This window comes from Temnothorax nylanderi, unplaced genomic scaffold (genome assembly GCF_030848795.1).
Source record: "Temnothorax nylanderi isolate EJ_2023f unplaced genomic scaffold, tnyl_v1.0 TNYL_tig0045_pilon, whole genome shotgun sequence".
NCBI lineage: Eukaryota > Metazoa > Arthropoda > Insecta > Hymenoptera > Formicidae > Temnothorax > Temnothorax nylanderi.
In genome coordinates, this window is record NW_027249107.1 from 126371 (window position 1) to 141692 (window position 15322).

The following is a 15322-nucleotide window of genomic DNA, read 5'->3' on the forward strand; positions in this document are numbered from 1 at the left end:
CTCGTCGAGCATCACACTCATTTATTCAGAGCTGCAGCAATTTCTACCGAGTGATCTCTACCGAGTTTGGTGCGTTACAAGCGGCCTGATTAGACTACTTCCTCGTCGTAGACGATAAGAGTATTCACACAGGAAACCACAAATATGAATCACTGGCAGATATAATTAGACCATGAGCTCAAATTGATTACGAGAGATTTATTTCTTAATTTATTACGATTAGATGGATGTAATTCTAGGGCTATATGGTTATAGAAATTCAAGCGCACTTGCGCGAAATGTACGCGCCGAGAAAGAAAGTTCTTTGGTTCGCGATCACCACTAGAATCGCGATATTAATATTACAAGTAATTTTCAACGTGTCAATCCCCGATCATCACGCGGACGCGTTTAAAAGACCTTTAGACCTTTCTGCGGAGAAAGTTTCCTCCTGGGACCGAATAATTAATTTTCTGTTCAATGGCCTTACACGTTGGGATGGAGAGTACTTTTTACATATCGCAAGATATGGATACACGTATGAAAATACTCTCGCCTTTTATCCGTTGTATCCAGCTATGATTCGCATTATCGCTGTTATTTTGACAAAAATCTTCCCTTCATTCAACATCCAAAGTACGATGATCCTTGCTGCGATTTTGATTAATTTCGTGTGTTTTGTAAAGTCGGCTATTATCTTTTATGATCTCACTGAGCGTGTATTTCAAAATACCATAACGGCGTATAAAGCAGCGATACTTTACTGTATAAACCCAGCTAGCATATTTTTCTCGGCTCTATATTCAGAATCCATGTTTGCGTATTTAACATTTTATATTATGCTTGGAAGTATCGAAGGTATATCTACCATCTGTTTTCCATTGGCTTTGTCAACTTTGGTGAGATCAAATGGTGTCGTCAACATTGGCTTCCCTACGTATTTCGGGCTTAAAAATTTGTGCAATTCGGAAAGAATAGAAAAACATCAACGAAAGTACTATGTGCTGTCAGTCTTGTGGCACATTTTAAAATTAATCAAATTAAAAAACTACTTCGCCATGTTACGCACAATGATTATATCGCTATCTCCGTTTGTCCTTTTACAAATATACAATTATATGAAATTTTGTACTTCTACGTTCGATAAGTCGTTATTGCCAGCTCACATTTTACGATATGCCACAGAAAATAATCTACGTCTACCAGGTAGAATAGATATAACGTGGTGTAACGCTAGTTTGCCTTTAGCATATTCGTATGTGCAAAGAACATATTGGAACGTAGGATTCTTAAGATATTATCAATTTAAACAAATACCAAATTTTATTTTAGCTCTCCCGATATTGTATATTATGTCGCGGTGTATAAAAGAATTTGCTTGTGAATATAGGGATGAATTGTATTTGTTGGGATTTTTTGACAGCAAGGCGAAAAGCGAAAGTACCGTTGCAAAGAAATATCCATTGAACATGTTTGTCTTTGCGGTACATGGTTTATTTCTAACCATATTTTGCTTATTCTTTGTACATATCCAAGTCAGCACACGTTTATTAGCCTCTGCAACTCCCTTGCCATATTGGTATTGCGCGTTGACCATGTCTCACAAATGCGTTGACCATATCGATTTACGATACGAAAGTGACGAAAATATGTGTTCCAAGTGGAAAGTATTTTTCTTATCTCAAAATCGATATACATTGCGAGATAAATTTGTATTATTTTACTTTATAGGATATACGATCGTAGGATGTTTTATGTTTTCAAATTTCTTGCCGTGGACTTGATACGTTACACATTATCTATATACGTAGGATACGTACACGTGCGAGAAACGCACCTTCCTGTTTCTCCTCTTTTTATTGCGCGAACGTTTCTAAATGTTTCAAATACATAATCTTGCGTAAAGAATAATCTTTCGAGTCGAAAAGTGTGTTTGTAAATAGTAGATTATTAATTTTATTATTTTGTATAAATATTTTAAGGAAGATAACAGGTTTTTATGTCTTCTGAATTTTCGTGAAATGCTTGTTGTATATTTCTAAATAAAAAGACAACTATTTATATGTAAAAACATTACCTTCTATAATAAACAATACATAATGCATTTATATACACAATCGACAGATGTCTTAGCTTGCTTTGATGTGCAATTTTTTATGCTTCAATATTTCGATAGGCGTGAAATATAATGTTAGCGAACAATCGGGACATTCGTATGCTTGACTATTAGCTTTACGTATGATATTTTCACTCTTTTTATCGGCACTAATCGTATCTGCGATTGCGCAAGAGTTCTGATGTTGAAGTTTTTCGATACTCGATAGAATTGCTCGAAGATCACAATTTTCACAATGCCATTCGGTTTCTTGCATTTCTACAATTAGCTGTTCGCTCCAATTACTTTCTTTTATGCTATAATGTAACAATGGAAGTTTCATTAAAAACATTGATCATTGATATACAGTGACAATTTAAATAATCACACGTTACAGTATAACAAGTAATTTTTCGTCAATTACTTTCAAGTACTCACCAATTATACGTGATACTATCTGTCACATAAGCTCCACCTTTAATTATGTTTGGTATACTTTTAAAATCGGATTGGAAAGGATTAGGCTCTATACTCGAGTCATTATTGCCTTTACCAACATACATTATTTTCAGATCGGCTGGTAACAGCCGTCTTATGGTGTATAGTATCGTAGTATGCATATATTCGATCAATTCTTGCGTAAGACTTTGCTCAACTTTACTAAAATCTTTTCTTTCGTCGTTCGTAGCACTGTCGAATGATCCTAACATGACATAACACATGTATAATTTTACTACACATTTAACCTAGATTTACTTAAAAGAAACACGCACACGCACGCGCGTAAAATTAATTTGAAATGCATTTCTTGCCTTGTAATTGCTGATTTAATAAGAAATCCCATTTATTTCTTAATTTGGCAGCTTTCAATAATAAAACTTGACCACTGTCAGGAACAGGAAACTCTAACATCAGCCACGAATCGCATGCTATTCTACAAGAGAATGTAAAGGCCGTTTTACATCGTATTATCAAACTGTTGCTATCCCATTAGGAAATTATAAAATTTACAAAGTAACTTACACGCGTACTTACATGGAGAACGTACTATTTGTATCTATTTCATGCGCAAATAATAGCAACGTTTGTGCAGCAGGCATTCTTAAAGTATTTACCAGATACGGTTTTGTAGTTTCCAAGAGGGATCTATTAATAATAATATTGGCATATTATATAAAGCGTTTAAATTTACTCACATTCGGCAAGTTATTACAGAGCTATGAGCTATGAGCTATAAGCTATATGTATAATAAAGACTTACAGATACGCCAATATCTGATGTTTCGAGCTTACAGGAGTCTTGCTCTTAAATCCTGGCATTGGCGTTATATCCGCTTCATCAATTTGCAGAACTTGTGGATGATTTCCGAAAAAGCTCATTGGATGCAAAGCAACGTACGGTTTCGCTTTTGTGTGAAACAATTGTTCACTTATAGACTGGACAATCAATTTGAAAAGATACACATTTATCATATAAATATATCATTTTAATCAAGTACAGAACGATTCGTAATTATATGTCGATATTTCAGAACATTTTCTTTAATTTATTATAATATTCAGAAAGCGCAAAATATCACACATCTATACATAATATCTTTTCTAGTTTTGAGCTTTAGATTCAATCCTTAAATTATTAACTATACGTACGGAATATAATTTCAAGTAATTTACCTTGCAATAATTAAACTCGTCGGCACAAGCAAATTGTGGATATAAACCACTACATAATATCAACTTCAACATTGTCAGATCTTTATAGCTACATGCGGTAGAGGCCGTTAAAAGATTCTGCACCTGACTCGAGTCGTTCCTCATTCGAAATTCTATATCTTTTATGTCGAGCTCTCCATTATCCTCGTCATTATCCTCCAATTGTATATCGAATGTTTCTACCTTCAACTGTTTACGCCTTTTAGGTTCACTTTGTTTGTAAGTTCTTTTGAGAGATTTCAAAAGTTTCAATTCTCCATGCCTTATCGCACGTTCTGCACTCGTCATGGAAGAATTTGGTTCTGGGAGGCTCTTGAGTAAATTGCAGTCCTGCACACGATGTTACGTACATAGAATACAGCACATACAGCACATAGGAGCAAACAATAAGTAGTATTAGATATGTCGTAACGAATGTACATTCATGGTGTGAGATTTAAGGAATGTATGAGGCACATAAACTAACTTGGAGCAAGTCTTTAAATTGAGCCCTCAATTTCGTCATTTCGTAGAACCGTTGTTCCTCCAAACCTCTTCTTCTGCACCACTTTCTGCTGCTGTTATTACTGCTTCTATATTCTTGTGAATTTTCTTGTTTCACTTCCAGCCATTCTTTAAATGCATTCAATAACGTTATTGGATCACCGTGATCAGATTCCAACTTCTTTCTAGATGTCTGCAATAATATTGTTTCATTATTGCATAATCAATATTAGTAGCGCAGTAATCTTATACGTTAGCACTAATTACCTCACATTCGGTGTCCCTGTAAGCCCTGTTAGTGAACGGTGTTTGTATACTTAGAGCAGCGGCCAATGATAACACGGGTTCCACCTGATGAAAAATGGATCCCATTATTAACATCTTCCCTATCGCGATATCAACGGGCAGCCGAGCCAGGGTTTTACCGATACACGTGATCTTTTCGTTATCCGTAAGTGCGTCCTAGTGTGAGGAAAGAGTTAACTTAATATCTGGTATTTTGCGAGGAAAGCAGAAAATAGCCCAGGATACCAACGTGATCTTTTAAAGATAGTATAGCGTTCTCTAGACTATTGGCTGGTGGTGGTTCTATAAATGGAAACTTTCGCGCATCGGGAAGTCCCATCGCTATCATCTGCAATAGTGAAGAATCTAAAGGTACACGTTGTAGTTCTGGCGTTGAATATTTTTCCAACATCTTGTACTCTTCCTCCGAATAAATTCTGAAAAAGGACAATTGTTACGTTTATCCCTGGTTATACTCCTTCATGTAAAATGATTGGAGTAGAGTATGAGTATACATATAGAGATAATAGATCGGTGAGAAAGAGAGAGTTACCTGTAACAAACCCCAGGTCCAGTCCTGCCTGCTCTCCCTTTTCTTTGTTCCGCACTGGCTTTGCTTATCCAAAATTCTTTCAATCTTTGCATTTTACACGACGGATCGTAACTCATTTCCTTCACTTTTCCACTATCAGCGACAAATCTGATTCCATCAATGGTAATGGAAGTTTCCGCGATATTAGTTGCAACAATGCACTTCCTAATACCGTCAGGTGCATAATCAAATACCTAGGAATGAAGGGAGGAGGAGGGGGAGGGGTGAAAAGAATTTTTTTAGATTCTTTTGCAACGCACACAAAAGTGATTCGTCAGATGTAGTATCGCGAGAGAAGATATATACCTTGTCTTGTTCAACGATAGAGAGAGTACTATGAAGTGGTAAAACTATCCAGTTATTTTTCTTTATACTATATTCCTTGGCAGCATCTACGACTGCAGTAATTTCACTTATTCCGCTCAAGAATATTAATAAATCGCCCTTTTCGTCGACTGAAATATTCCTATTGTTGTAATTATTTCAGTACTTGTACTTGTACGGAAACTTTGAATAAAATGAAATAGTAAACAAGGACGAGGAGAAATACTCTTACTTTTACTCTTTATTACAACCTTTATAACTGATTTTTTCCGTTTCATTTTTTAGATTATTATCGTAAGATATAGGCTTCCCTACCTGGATATTTTTGATCAATTATTTGCATTATTTGCACATATGGACTGGGATTAAATCGATCATTTTTGTATCTGAGGTCTTCTACGGTTACAGGGCGATAGAACAATTGAATGGGATACAATCTGCCAGGGACCTGTATGAAAAATAGAAAATGGAATGGTGTGCCGCCCGATATATATTTGGCTTATACCGAAAAGTATTTAAAATTGCACGAGCGCCGGATTAAGCATTTGAAATTATTAAAATATATATGACGAAATATAATATATATATATATACAGAGACTTACCTCTATTATTTTAACATTTTCCTTTGCGAAATAATTACTAAAAAGTTGTATATTAATGGTGGCGGACATTAATACTAATTTCAAGTCAGGTTTTTGATTAATGATGCATTTCATAATGCCCAATAAAAAATCCCCATGCAGGTGACGTTCGTGTACCTCGTCCAAGACTATCACGTCGTATGCGGATAAAGTTGATTCACCCGATACCTGTGTAAAACAATTTGTAATTTGTAAAATTAGACTGTCTATTACGTCAATTACGTTGTAGATATTTATAGAGATATGCTACCTGACGCAACAATAAGCCCTCCGTTATAAACGTAATGTTTGTCTCTTGGTTCCTCTGTTTCTCAAAACGTATCTGATAGCCAACTCTACTAAGATTCTCGCTCAATGTTTCGAAAGCTACTCGTTTCGCTAATGAGATGCACGCTATTCTTCGGGGTTGCGTGCATGCTGTATAGAGTCGTAAGCAATTACAAAAACGTGTTAGAGACCGAGAGAAGAATATTGGATAATTTGGATATACTGATAACTGATATAGTTATTAAAACCTTGTAATTACAATATGACAGAATATATGATAGAAGATAGAAGAGTAACGCTCTCTAAAGTGATATAAGTGAGATAAAAGCACCTTACCAATCTTCCGGAAACCAGCTTCGTACAAATATCGAGGGATCTGAGTAGATTTCCCGCAACCAGTGTCTCCCGCGACGATGATTACTTTCTCCATCTTTACCATCTCGATAATTTCCTCTTTGTATCGCGCAACCGGCAAGTTGGCTTGTGCGTCTCGGAGCCTCTTTAACTTGCCGAATTTCTCCTTTTGCTTAAAGTCCAAGTACAAGAGTATCACGTCTCGGAACTTGAGCAGTCGCGATTCGGTCAACGATGATTTTGCATTCGGGACTCTGGCAAACAATTCCCCGTAGGACAAAGCAAGCTTCAAGTTTAGGCAATGGGACTTGTGATACTTTTCCGGGAGCCCGATGGAATTTCGATTTCGATTTCGAGCAAAATCGGCCACAGATTCGTCACTGTCGCCCAATCGCTTCTCGACGGACTCGTATTTCTCGACGAATTTCCAAAAGTCCACGACGTCGTGGACGAGATTCGGATTCGCCATGAAAATCTTATTCAACTCGTGCTTACATTTACTGAAATACATATCCTCCTCCTCCTCCTCGTTGAGACTGTTGAGAGGACGGACCCTATCTCTATCTTCCGAGTGACGACTTTCCGAGGATGACGTTGTCGCGTGAGGAAAAAACTCGTGTGTTTCTCGACCTCGACCGCTTCGCGCTCGCGCGGATCTCGTCGAGGAGCTGCGTTTATCGCTTTTGCGATCGTCGAGGTGCTTTTTTACGTAACACCTGTCATCCTCACGCCTCCTTTCGTCACTGGACGAACGTCGTTTTATCCCGGACCCGTTCCTCGACGACATTCCCGATTCCCCGGAGTCCTCGCTGTCTTTTAATTCGTATATTGTGCCATAACCTCACTTTTCAACTTTGTGTGATGTCTGGCAATGTCTGGTCACTGCCGTCACTGGTGATATGTGTGTGTGTGTGTGTGTGTGTGTGTGTGTGTGTGTGTGTGTGTGGATGTCGTAGTCGTCGTAGAATGCATAACCTCGTTGATTTATTCCCTAGCGCGCATAACCTTTTTAACGGGCAATATCTTTGATACTTGACATGCTTTGCCGGTCTTTTACACATATTACAAAATGTGGTGTATGTACATACACGATTCTTGCCTCACTTGCCTGGCACGATCGCATATCGCAATTATCGCATATACCTGATGAAATATTTCTAATTGTAAGCAATTGTAAGTCTATAACCTATATATACATTACATTGCACACATAGATAAATCTATTTTTTTTTTACTGTCGATCAATATCGAATCTACTCAGTCGATTATTGTCGATTATTATCAATTATCGTCAGAGTCACGTGTGGAGTCACGACTCATATGAGATGAGGTTTTTGGTGGCGCGCGAGTCGTCTCGTCGTCTCGAAATTATCGCGTCACACAATAGGTCACAATACTGAATTACTGAATACTCACAATCACAATTCACAATAGCTGCGGTCACAAACTACGAATGCTTCGCACTTGGCAGGATTATTCCTCTTCTCCTTTCTTTCAGTGAAGAAAGGAGGAGAAGAGGAACGCTTCAAAGCATTTGTAGCAACAAATGGATTGCAGCCAATGCATCAGGATTGAAGATTAGCATCTAGCATCTGCGAGGTGCGAGGTGCGAAGTGCGAGGTACATACGTGCGAGATGCAAGGTATGACCAGGTATGACTGTTGCGAATTTTGTATGTACGAAGGATTACACAGAGAGAGATAAATTGAAGATGAGCGCGCGCCAACTCATCGTACGATATTAAAAAGCCATCGATAAAAATCTAATTTTTTAACCAACAATCATAAATATCTAGACACAATACATACGCCTCGAATAAGCCAAATTGATTCAACTCAATATATCACCGATTACAGGCTTCCGATTGCCTTACGATACGCTTATGACTATTTCTTCTGACTCTCTTCACAGACATCTGACTATAACGACTAACGACTCATTTGTAGACTGGGCTCTGCACTTGATATGGGCCATTATATGTAGATATACAAATACATATACGCAACATGATTCGAGGAAGCGAAAAATGAGATGAAAGAAAATTAGAATAGTATATTACGAGATTCTATACTGAGAATCAAGTATAGAAAGTATATTAATTATGAGAGAAAGGAGGGGCGAATCCCTCTCAGGATATATTTTACTTAATAATTAATTTATAACATATATATCTCGCACAAGAATGCTCCCACCGAATGCAGAGAAAATATAGAAATTCATTTTTCGAACGATATAATATCGCGTGCCTGTTGATATATCAAAATGATCGATATATTATAGAAACTTTGAGCCTCGAAATTCGAGGTATATTTCTTTGCGCGCGCGCGCGCGCGATAAAGCGCGACTTTTTTTTTATCGTAATCGTAGCACCATGCGTGGCCGCTGCTTATCGCGATCATGCGCAAATCCATTGAAACCGCATCTCCAGAGATGTAGCAGCTTTGTCAGGTTTCTCGTAAAATTTTTTCGGCAACGTCGCTTATCGCTCGCACGCGCGCGAGTATATTATCGCCAATATTATTTCTGTATTATAACTTGATTGCCTTGATTGTTATCATTAATCGTCATTGTCTGAAGCGTGGAACGCGGACTTGATCTCATCAATAGGAAATTTAATAACGCGGATCCAGCGCATTATCAAGATTTTAAAATATCTACAAAATTTCGAGAGGTCTTTCTCCCTCTCCCTCTCTCTCTTTTGTCGAGAGAATTAAATCCCTTCCTCGAGAGAAAGCTTCCTCGGGAACGGGGCAAAGTTGCGCTCTCATCGTCTCGCGTTCGATAAGCCAAGATCGGAGATCGGAGCTAGACGGGGGTGTAACATGAGACTATAGCAACGATAAAATCGTAGCGGAGTAGCAGACTCTCTCTCCAACGTCCACATCGCCATCGCCATCGGTATAGGGTATAGGCGGATAGCGGCGGATGCCAAGTGTTGGTTTCTATCGGCGTTATCAACGCCGCCGCGCCGTCAGCAGATTAGGGTCGCGCCTTGAGACTTGAGACGTCGCGAGTCCATCGTGCCGTGAGCCGTGACGCGACACGCAACCTCTTCCCTCTTCGAACGTTCCAACTGTTACTCAAAGTCTTGTTCGCCGTGCAAGGATCAAGATCGGTGTGAAATTTCCGCGAATCCGTGATCCGGTGCTGTCGGATGAGCTACGGCTACGCGACGAAGAAAGACAGGTTGACCAGCCGCGTCAATCGTCGCCAAGCGCTACCAAGCGCTACCAAGCGCTACCAAGCGCTACCATCGTCATCGTGTTAATTAATTCCCTGTCATCATCACGAACGAGGATAGGGACCGAGATATTGCGCGCGCGCGCGCGCGCGCGCGAGACCTGAGGCGTCGAAAATCGTAAAACGGAGCAAGAACCGAGAGAGCGAGAGAAAGAGAAAGAGAGAGAGAGAGAGAGAGAGAGAGAGAGAGAGAGGGAGAGATAATAAATATTTCATCAAGTTGCCATGAATGCCATGTTCAGCAACGCCGTGCAAGCGAAGCTGGCGTCGATGGTGCTGATCGGCGCGGGCAGCTTCGTCGTCGGCATCGCGCCCGCTTGCTTCGTCTCGCGAGCTCGCCATCTCCAGCGGAAGCTGCTGCTCTCCTGCGCCCTGTGCTTCGGCGCCGGGGTCCTCCTCGCCACCGCGACGCTTCACCTCCTGCCGGAAGTGCGCCACGGCCTACCGGATTACGCCGAGCTAGTATTCTCCTGTGGCTTCCTCCTACTGTATTTGGTCGAGGAGGGCGTGCACTATTTCTGCCGAGGCAGTCGTCACGGGCCCGAGACGGCCGAGACGGCCGAGACGGATTCTCGCTCTTCCAGGCTTACAGATTCCAGGATTGCGCGCGAGCGAGGGTGGGTACGTGCCGTACGAGGCGCGAGGACGGAGGGAGAGCTATATCGCCGTAAAGTCATAACGCCATTCGGCGAGTTCTTCTTCGGGAATGGGAAAATTAATTACGACGCAAAGTGTGGCGAACGCGAATCACGCATCACGCATTCTTCAAGGCTTCAAGGCTATTTTAAAATTGGCATCTCGATTTATTTCTCAATATTAATTCTACGTTCCACGTGATACGTTACACGTGGCGTCGATCGTTCTGCGACGACTGCAGTCCGTTATCGTCCGTTATCGGCTATCATCGAGACAATGCTTTTATTCACGATAAATCACGAAATTCTCAAGGCTCATCGTAGAAATAGAAAAATTACCAAGTATAGGTACTCGCGCGTGTGTTAATTTTGAATTTCTTTAAAAACTATAATCTATAATTATATAAATATTTGTCTAATACCCCTAATAGCTGCAATATCGATATATGCACAAATATAAGCACGAGATGCAAAATTTTGATGCTAATGAGAACAAATAATATATATAACTGTGATACGTATGCAGCTTCGAGCTTGAATGCTTGAATGCTTGAATGCTTTGATATGTAATATAATATTGTAAGAGATTGTAATGAAAAATCGTTCACGAACGTTGTATCAGAGATGATAATTTCATCGAGAAGGGTTTTTCAACACTTGACCCATTATTAAAAATGTGTGTTACTATAATGTACTTTAGGATGAAATCTCGTTTGAATAACTTAAACGCGAATCGAGTCAGGATGAAAAAAATTCTCCTTTGACAGCCTTCCCGTCGCGTTGTTGCAAGAGAATTGCAAGAGAATCGTGCGCCTAATTCGCGATAAATTAATTATTATTAATGGACCTGAAAGACCTGGCGCATAATGGTGATATAACGCTAATAGAAATAAATTCTGACGTCGACGAACGGCAGCGATATATACAATGTAATTCGTGCAAACTGGACGGTCGTCGCTCGCGCAACGTCCAATGTCCAATCACACCCGAATGAGCTCGAATAGGAGCGATACCTTTGCGTGGATCTCGGTTTTGCTCCCCTCTTGATCGAATTACGTTTATCTTGAATTTCAGTTGTACGAACTGTCGGAATCACTCCCATGGTGTCGGTTCCAACGCCACCGCGCAAAACAGCAAGGTCTACATGTCCGAGGGCGACGTGAGGCTACCGCTCAACTATCGACAAAATCCTCTTGGTAATGGTAATGGTAATGGCAATGGTAATAGCGCTAATAATGCGTGGACGTTTAGTAGTTATGGTGCGACGCGATGCATCGCGTGTGACTGTCATTCGAGGTCATTGAGTGAAGAAAACACATTTTTGTGTCATGGAAACCACGGCGAGCAATGTACCGATGCCAACACCGGTCTTGCCGGTCTCGCCCTTGCCCTCACTGTACACGCCGTCCTTGAAGGACTCGCGATAGGATTGCAGACGAAAATTGCCGAGGTTTGTGGTATACGTACTATCCCGAATCCCGATTACTATCCAGAGTAATAAATAGTAATGAGAGAAAAGGGACAAATTAGAGTTATGGGATATACCTATAATAATAGCACAGCGAATGGAGCTGCGTCGAGATTGTTTCCATGTTTTGCATGATTTTTAAATGTGTGTAAATTTAATTATGGGAAGAGGGGGGGGAGAGAGAGAGAGAGAGAGAGAGAGAGAGAGAGAGAGAGAGAGAGAGAGAGAGAGAGAGAGAGAGAGAGGACGGAATATGTATTATCTCTGCATTACATTGCATATTTATGAGCAGCAAACCGAAACGGCGTATTATACAGAGTGTATCTCATAACATTCGTGTGAGACATCTCGTAATCTCAATTTTATCGTTAGATTTTCTAATAAATTTCGATTTCGTATGCATACGATATTACGTAAATACGCTTTTTTCAGGTGTTGTTATTAACCGGAGCGGTAGCGTCACACAAGTTTGTCGTCGGCTTTTGCTTGGGGCTGGAATTAGCAGGAGTCAGTAAATCAGTCCCTAGACTAGTATTTGCGATATTTCTATTCGCCATCGGATCTGTCATCGGAATCGGCATCGGCATGCTGACATCTCAGGTGAGAAAAGATCTCTCTCTCTCTCTCTTTCTCGACAAATTTTTATTTGAATATCGTCGGACAGCATCAACTTACGATTAGAAAAACATGACTAATTCTAATAATTTTATTTCGAATGCACTTAGGTGGATACAGATTGGTCAAAGGTGGTATTGCCGATTTTGCAAGGCCTGGCAGGTGGAACTTTGCTGTACGTTACCGTAAGCGAAGTTCTCCCGAGAGAAAGAACGAGATGGCACAAAAGTTCGCGCAGATTTGCAGGCATTTTACAATTTCTATCGGTAGTCGTCGGATTTGTCGGCATCTTTCTACTTAACAATTACATGGGCGAGTGAATCGATTGTTATATTCCAACGTTAATTAGGCACTGGATTGTCAGATGAATCGCAAATACATACCTACTTGGAAATCGAGTCACTTTGGGCATGGTGCTAAGCACACCGTGTATACTCTTACAAAGCTGTGTGACGTATGTACACCCGAGTAGGCGTCGCACCGGGGAACATTAGATACGTTGCCAATCAAGTGTCCGACATTTCTCTCCAATTTCTCCGAATCTGAGAATACAGAAGCATTGTATAGAACCTTAATAATTGCGCCGCGTGTCTTTATTCTGCAATCCTGATAATTTAATATTTTAATAATCAATTTGACTGATGTAAACAATACGTACAGCTTTATTTCTACTTAATTATTTAGATGTAACGAAATTAAAATCGCTATCCAACTTTTTAAACGCAACAACGATAATAGACTTGTCAGTAATTTACGAGTTTTTGCATTTTTAAATCGTGTCTGTATAAATAAAATCCTATAAATAAGAACGTCCGCAATAATTGGACAATTTATTTTATAATATAAAACAAGTTACGTTCCGTTCCGTAAAATTACGCCACGATTCTTCAGAGAATCTTATTCAATGTTCTACAAATATAACGGTAGCGAATTCTTTGTTGCTTTATCGTCGATTAGAAATGTTACGTACCCCGAGAATTGACAAAATAGCGAGAAATGTCGAGCTTTTTTTTTTCACGAGGCACGGGAAATCGAAAGCGAGGAACAATATTTTTTGGCTAGTTTTTTCCAAGTTCCCTTATGTCGCTCTGAGATGATACTTGGTAAAAAAAAAAAACGCCTCTTTCTTCTCGACCACGACTTTGTTCCACCGCGCGCCGCAGTCCTCGTACATGTTTTCTCCGTCAAGTTCTTCCCGCGTAAACCAGCGGCAATTCCGGGAACGGACTCGATTCATTATCATTAGCGAATTACTCGAACGTAAAAACGAACAGCTTTAAGAGGACACACACACGTATAGCTGAAGCCTTAAGAGAATATAAGTCTCGTGATTATAAGAGAAATTGCGATCAAGATATGCGGATATGCCATGCATATATACTTGGCGCTTAGTCGACAAAGTATGTTACGGTATTGTTGTTTATTAAACGCGCAATAAAATAATGACGATTAATAAACGACGAGCAAAATTAATTTTCGCTCGCAATTTTATTATAATAGATATAGTTGGAATAGAATTACATAATTTGATTCTTGCTTCTTTTATCAAGATAACTATAAAACTCTTTCAAAAAGTTTTATATAGTTAAAAAATATTAAAAAGATTCTATTAGAAATCGATGAAAGAGGAACAATCGTTTCGGGTTTCGATAAGGCGAATGTTGTGTCGCAAACGGCAAACGTGGCGAAAGCACTCGCAATGCAGCTTTTATAATTGTACGTTGTATCGCACAATAAGACACACATCTACCGTGGAAATATTTATCGAATTTCACGGCAAAATCTTGGTTAGCGACTACATTGAAAGGTGGCTGCTCCCGACGATCGATAGTGCATGGAGAGTAAATCTTTATATATATTGGAGTTTACTACACAGTACATACTTATATCGCATTTTATCATTCTTTAGGATCACGATAAAAAACTCGATCGTTTCTTCATTAGAAAATTTAAAGTTGAACGAGTATTAGTTGGCTCGGGGTGTGGGTGTGTGTATGTGTGAGCTTCTCTCTGTATGTCAGTCCGCATAAAATAGGAAACTTGGATGAAATTTCACGAGACCCGTCACGTCGTCGGTAGCCTACTCTCTCTCTCTCTCTCTCTCGTGCTTGGTCGAACGAACGTAATTTCGACAAATGGACCTGGTTGTCGGCGGAAACGACAGATTTCGAGTGCATTTCACAGGGAGCTTAGGCGTGCCGATTAATCTCTTTTTAAAATGTCAAAGCGATTCTCGCGTTTCTCTCGGAGAAGAGTTTATCACCGCGCTCTAATATATGTTCTATATGTATAATAAATAATATGTATGACATATAATAAATAAATAATACTCCCGAGACTTGAGAGCGCCCTGCATCTTATAAATCACGTATAAATCAGTATAAAAACCAATTGGGATTTTATATAGGAGTGCTCGTCATCGGCCTTTGTTGGAGGCCATCTTAAATAGCATGCTTATTGTTAGTTTTTTCGATATTTACGAGGCTCGAGAATGTAGCTCAAGAATGACGCTTCGCAACGCTACATATGTATGCTACGTCAAGTTTAGTTCATCAGCGAGTTCAGTTCAGCGCGCATCACGCGCATGCTGCGAGACCTGACCGCCATCTTTGTCTCTCACGACGGCGGA

The 15322-nt window shown here is 39.8% G+C and overlaps 3 protein-coding genes across 5 annotated transcripts; 2 read left to right on the plus strand and 1 right to left on the minus strand.

Annotated features, from left to right (window-relative positions):
* The first annotated feature begins 245 nt into the window (after positions 1-245).
* Positions 246-5684, plus strand: LOC139771848 (GPI mannosyltransferase 2-like). Its single transcript, XM_071704960.1, has one exon. It carries the CDS (start codon positions 246-248, stop codon positions 1761-1763), a length of 1518 nt encoding a protein of 505 aa, XP_071561061.1. The 3' UTR covers positions 1764-5684.
* Positions 1908-8348, minus strand: LOC139771847 (probable ATP-dependent RNA helicase DHX34). Of its 3 annotated transcripts, XM_071704956.1 has the most exons (16): positions 8152-8346; positions 6718-7878; positions 6365-6531; positions 6076-6282; positions 5787-5919; positions 5454-5602; positions 5109-5341; positions 4806-4992; positions 4538-4732; positions 4254-4463; positions 3749-4117; positions 3336-3511; positions 3110-3220; positions 2887-3008; positions 2513-2777; positions 1908-2391 (listed from the first exon to the last, which is right to left on the minus strand). In XM_071704956.1, exons 2-16 carry the CDS (start codon positions 7520-7522, stop codon positions 2109-2111), a joined length of 3612 nt encoding a protein of 1203 aa, XP_071561057.1. In that variant the 5' UTR covers positions 7523-7878; positions 8152-8346; the 3' UTR covers positions 1908-2108. The 3 variants fall into 3 exon arrangements, with proteins under 3 accessions (XP_071561057.1, XP_071561058.1, XP_071561060.1); XM_071704957.1 differs by having other exon boundaries at positions 4538-4621; positions 6718-8347; XM_071704959.1 differs by lacking the exons at positions 1908-2391; positions 2513-2777 and having other exon boundaries at positions 2898-3008; positions 3098-3220; positions 6718-8348.
* Positions 8349-9514: 1166 nt separating this feature from the next.
* Positions 9515-15031, plus strand: LOC139771849 (uncharacterized). The gene is made up of 4 exons (XM_071704961.1): positions 9515-10592; positions 11685-12060; positions 12511-12678; positions 12804-15031. Exons 1-4 carry the CDS (start codon positions 10201-10203, stop codon positions 13011-13013), a joined length of 1146 nt encoding a protein of 381 aa, XP_071561062.1. The 5' UTR covers positions 9515-10200; the 3' UTR covers positions 13014-15031.
* Positions 15032-15322: the final 291 nt, after the last annotated feature.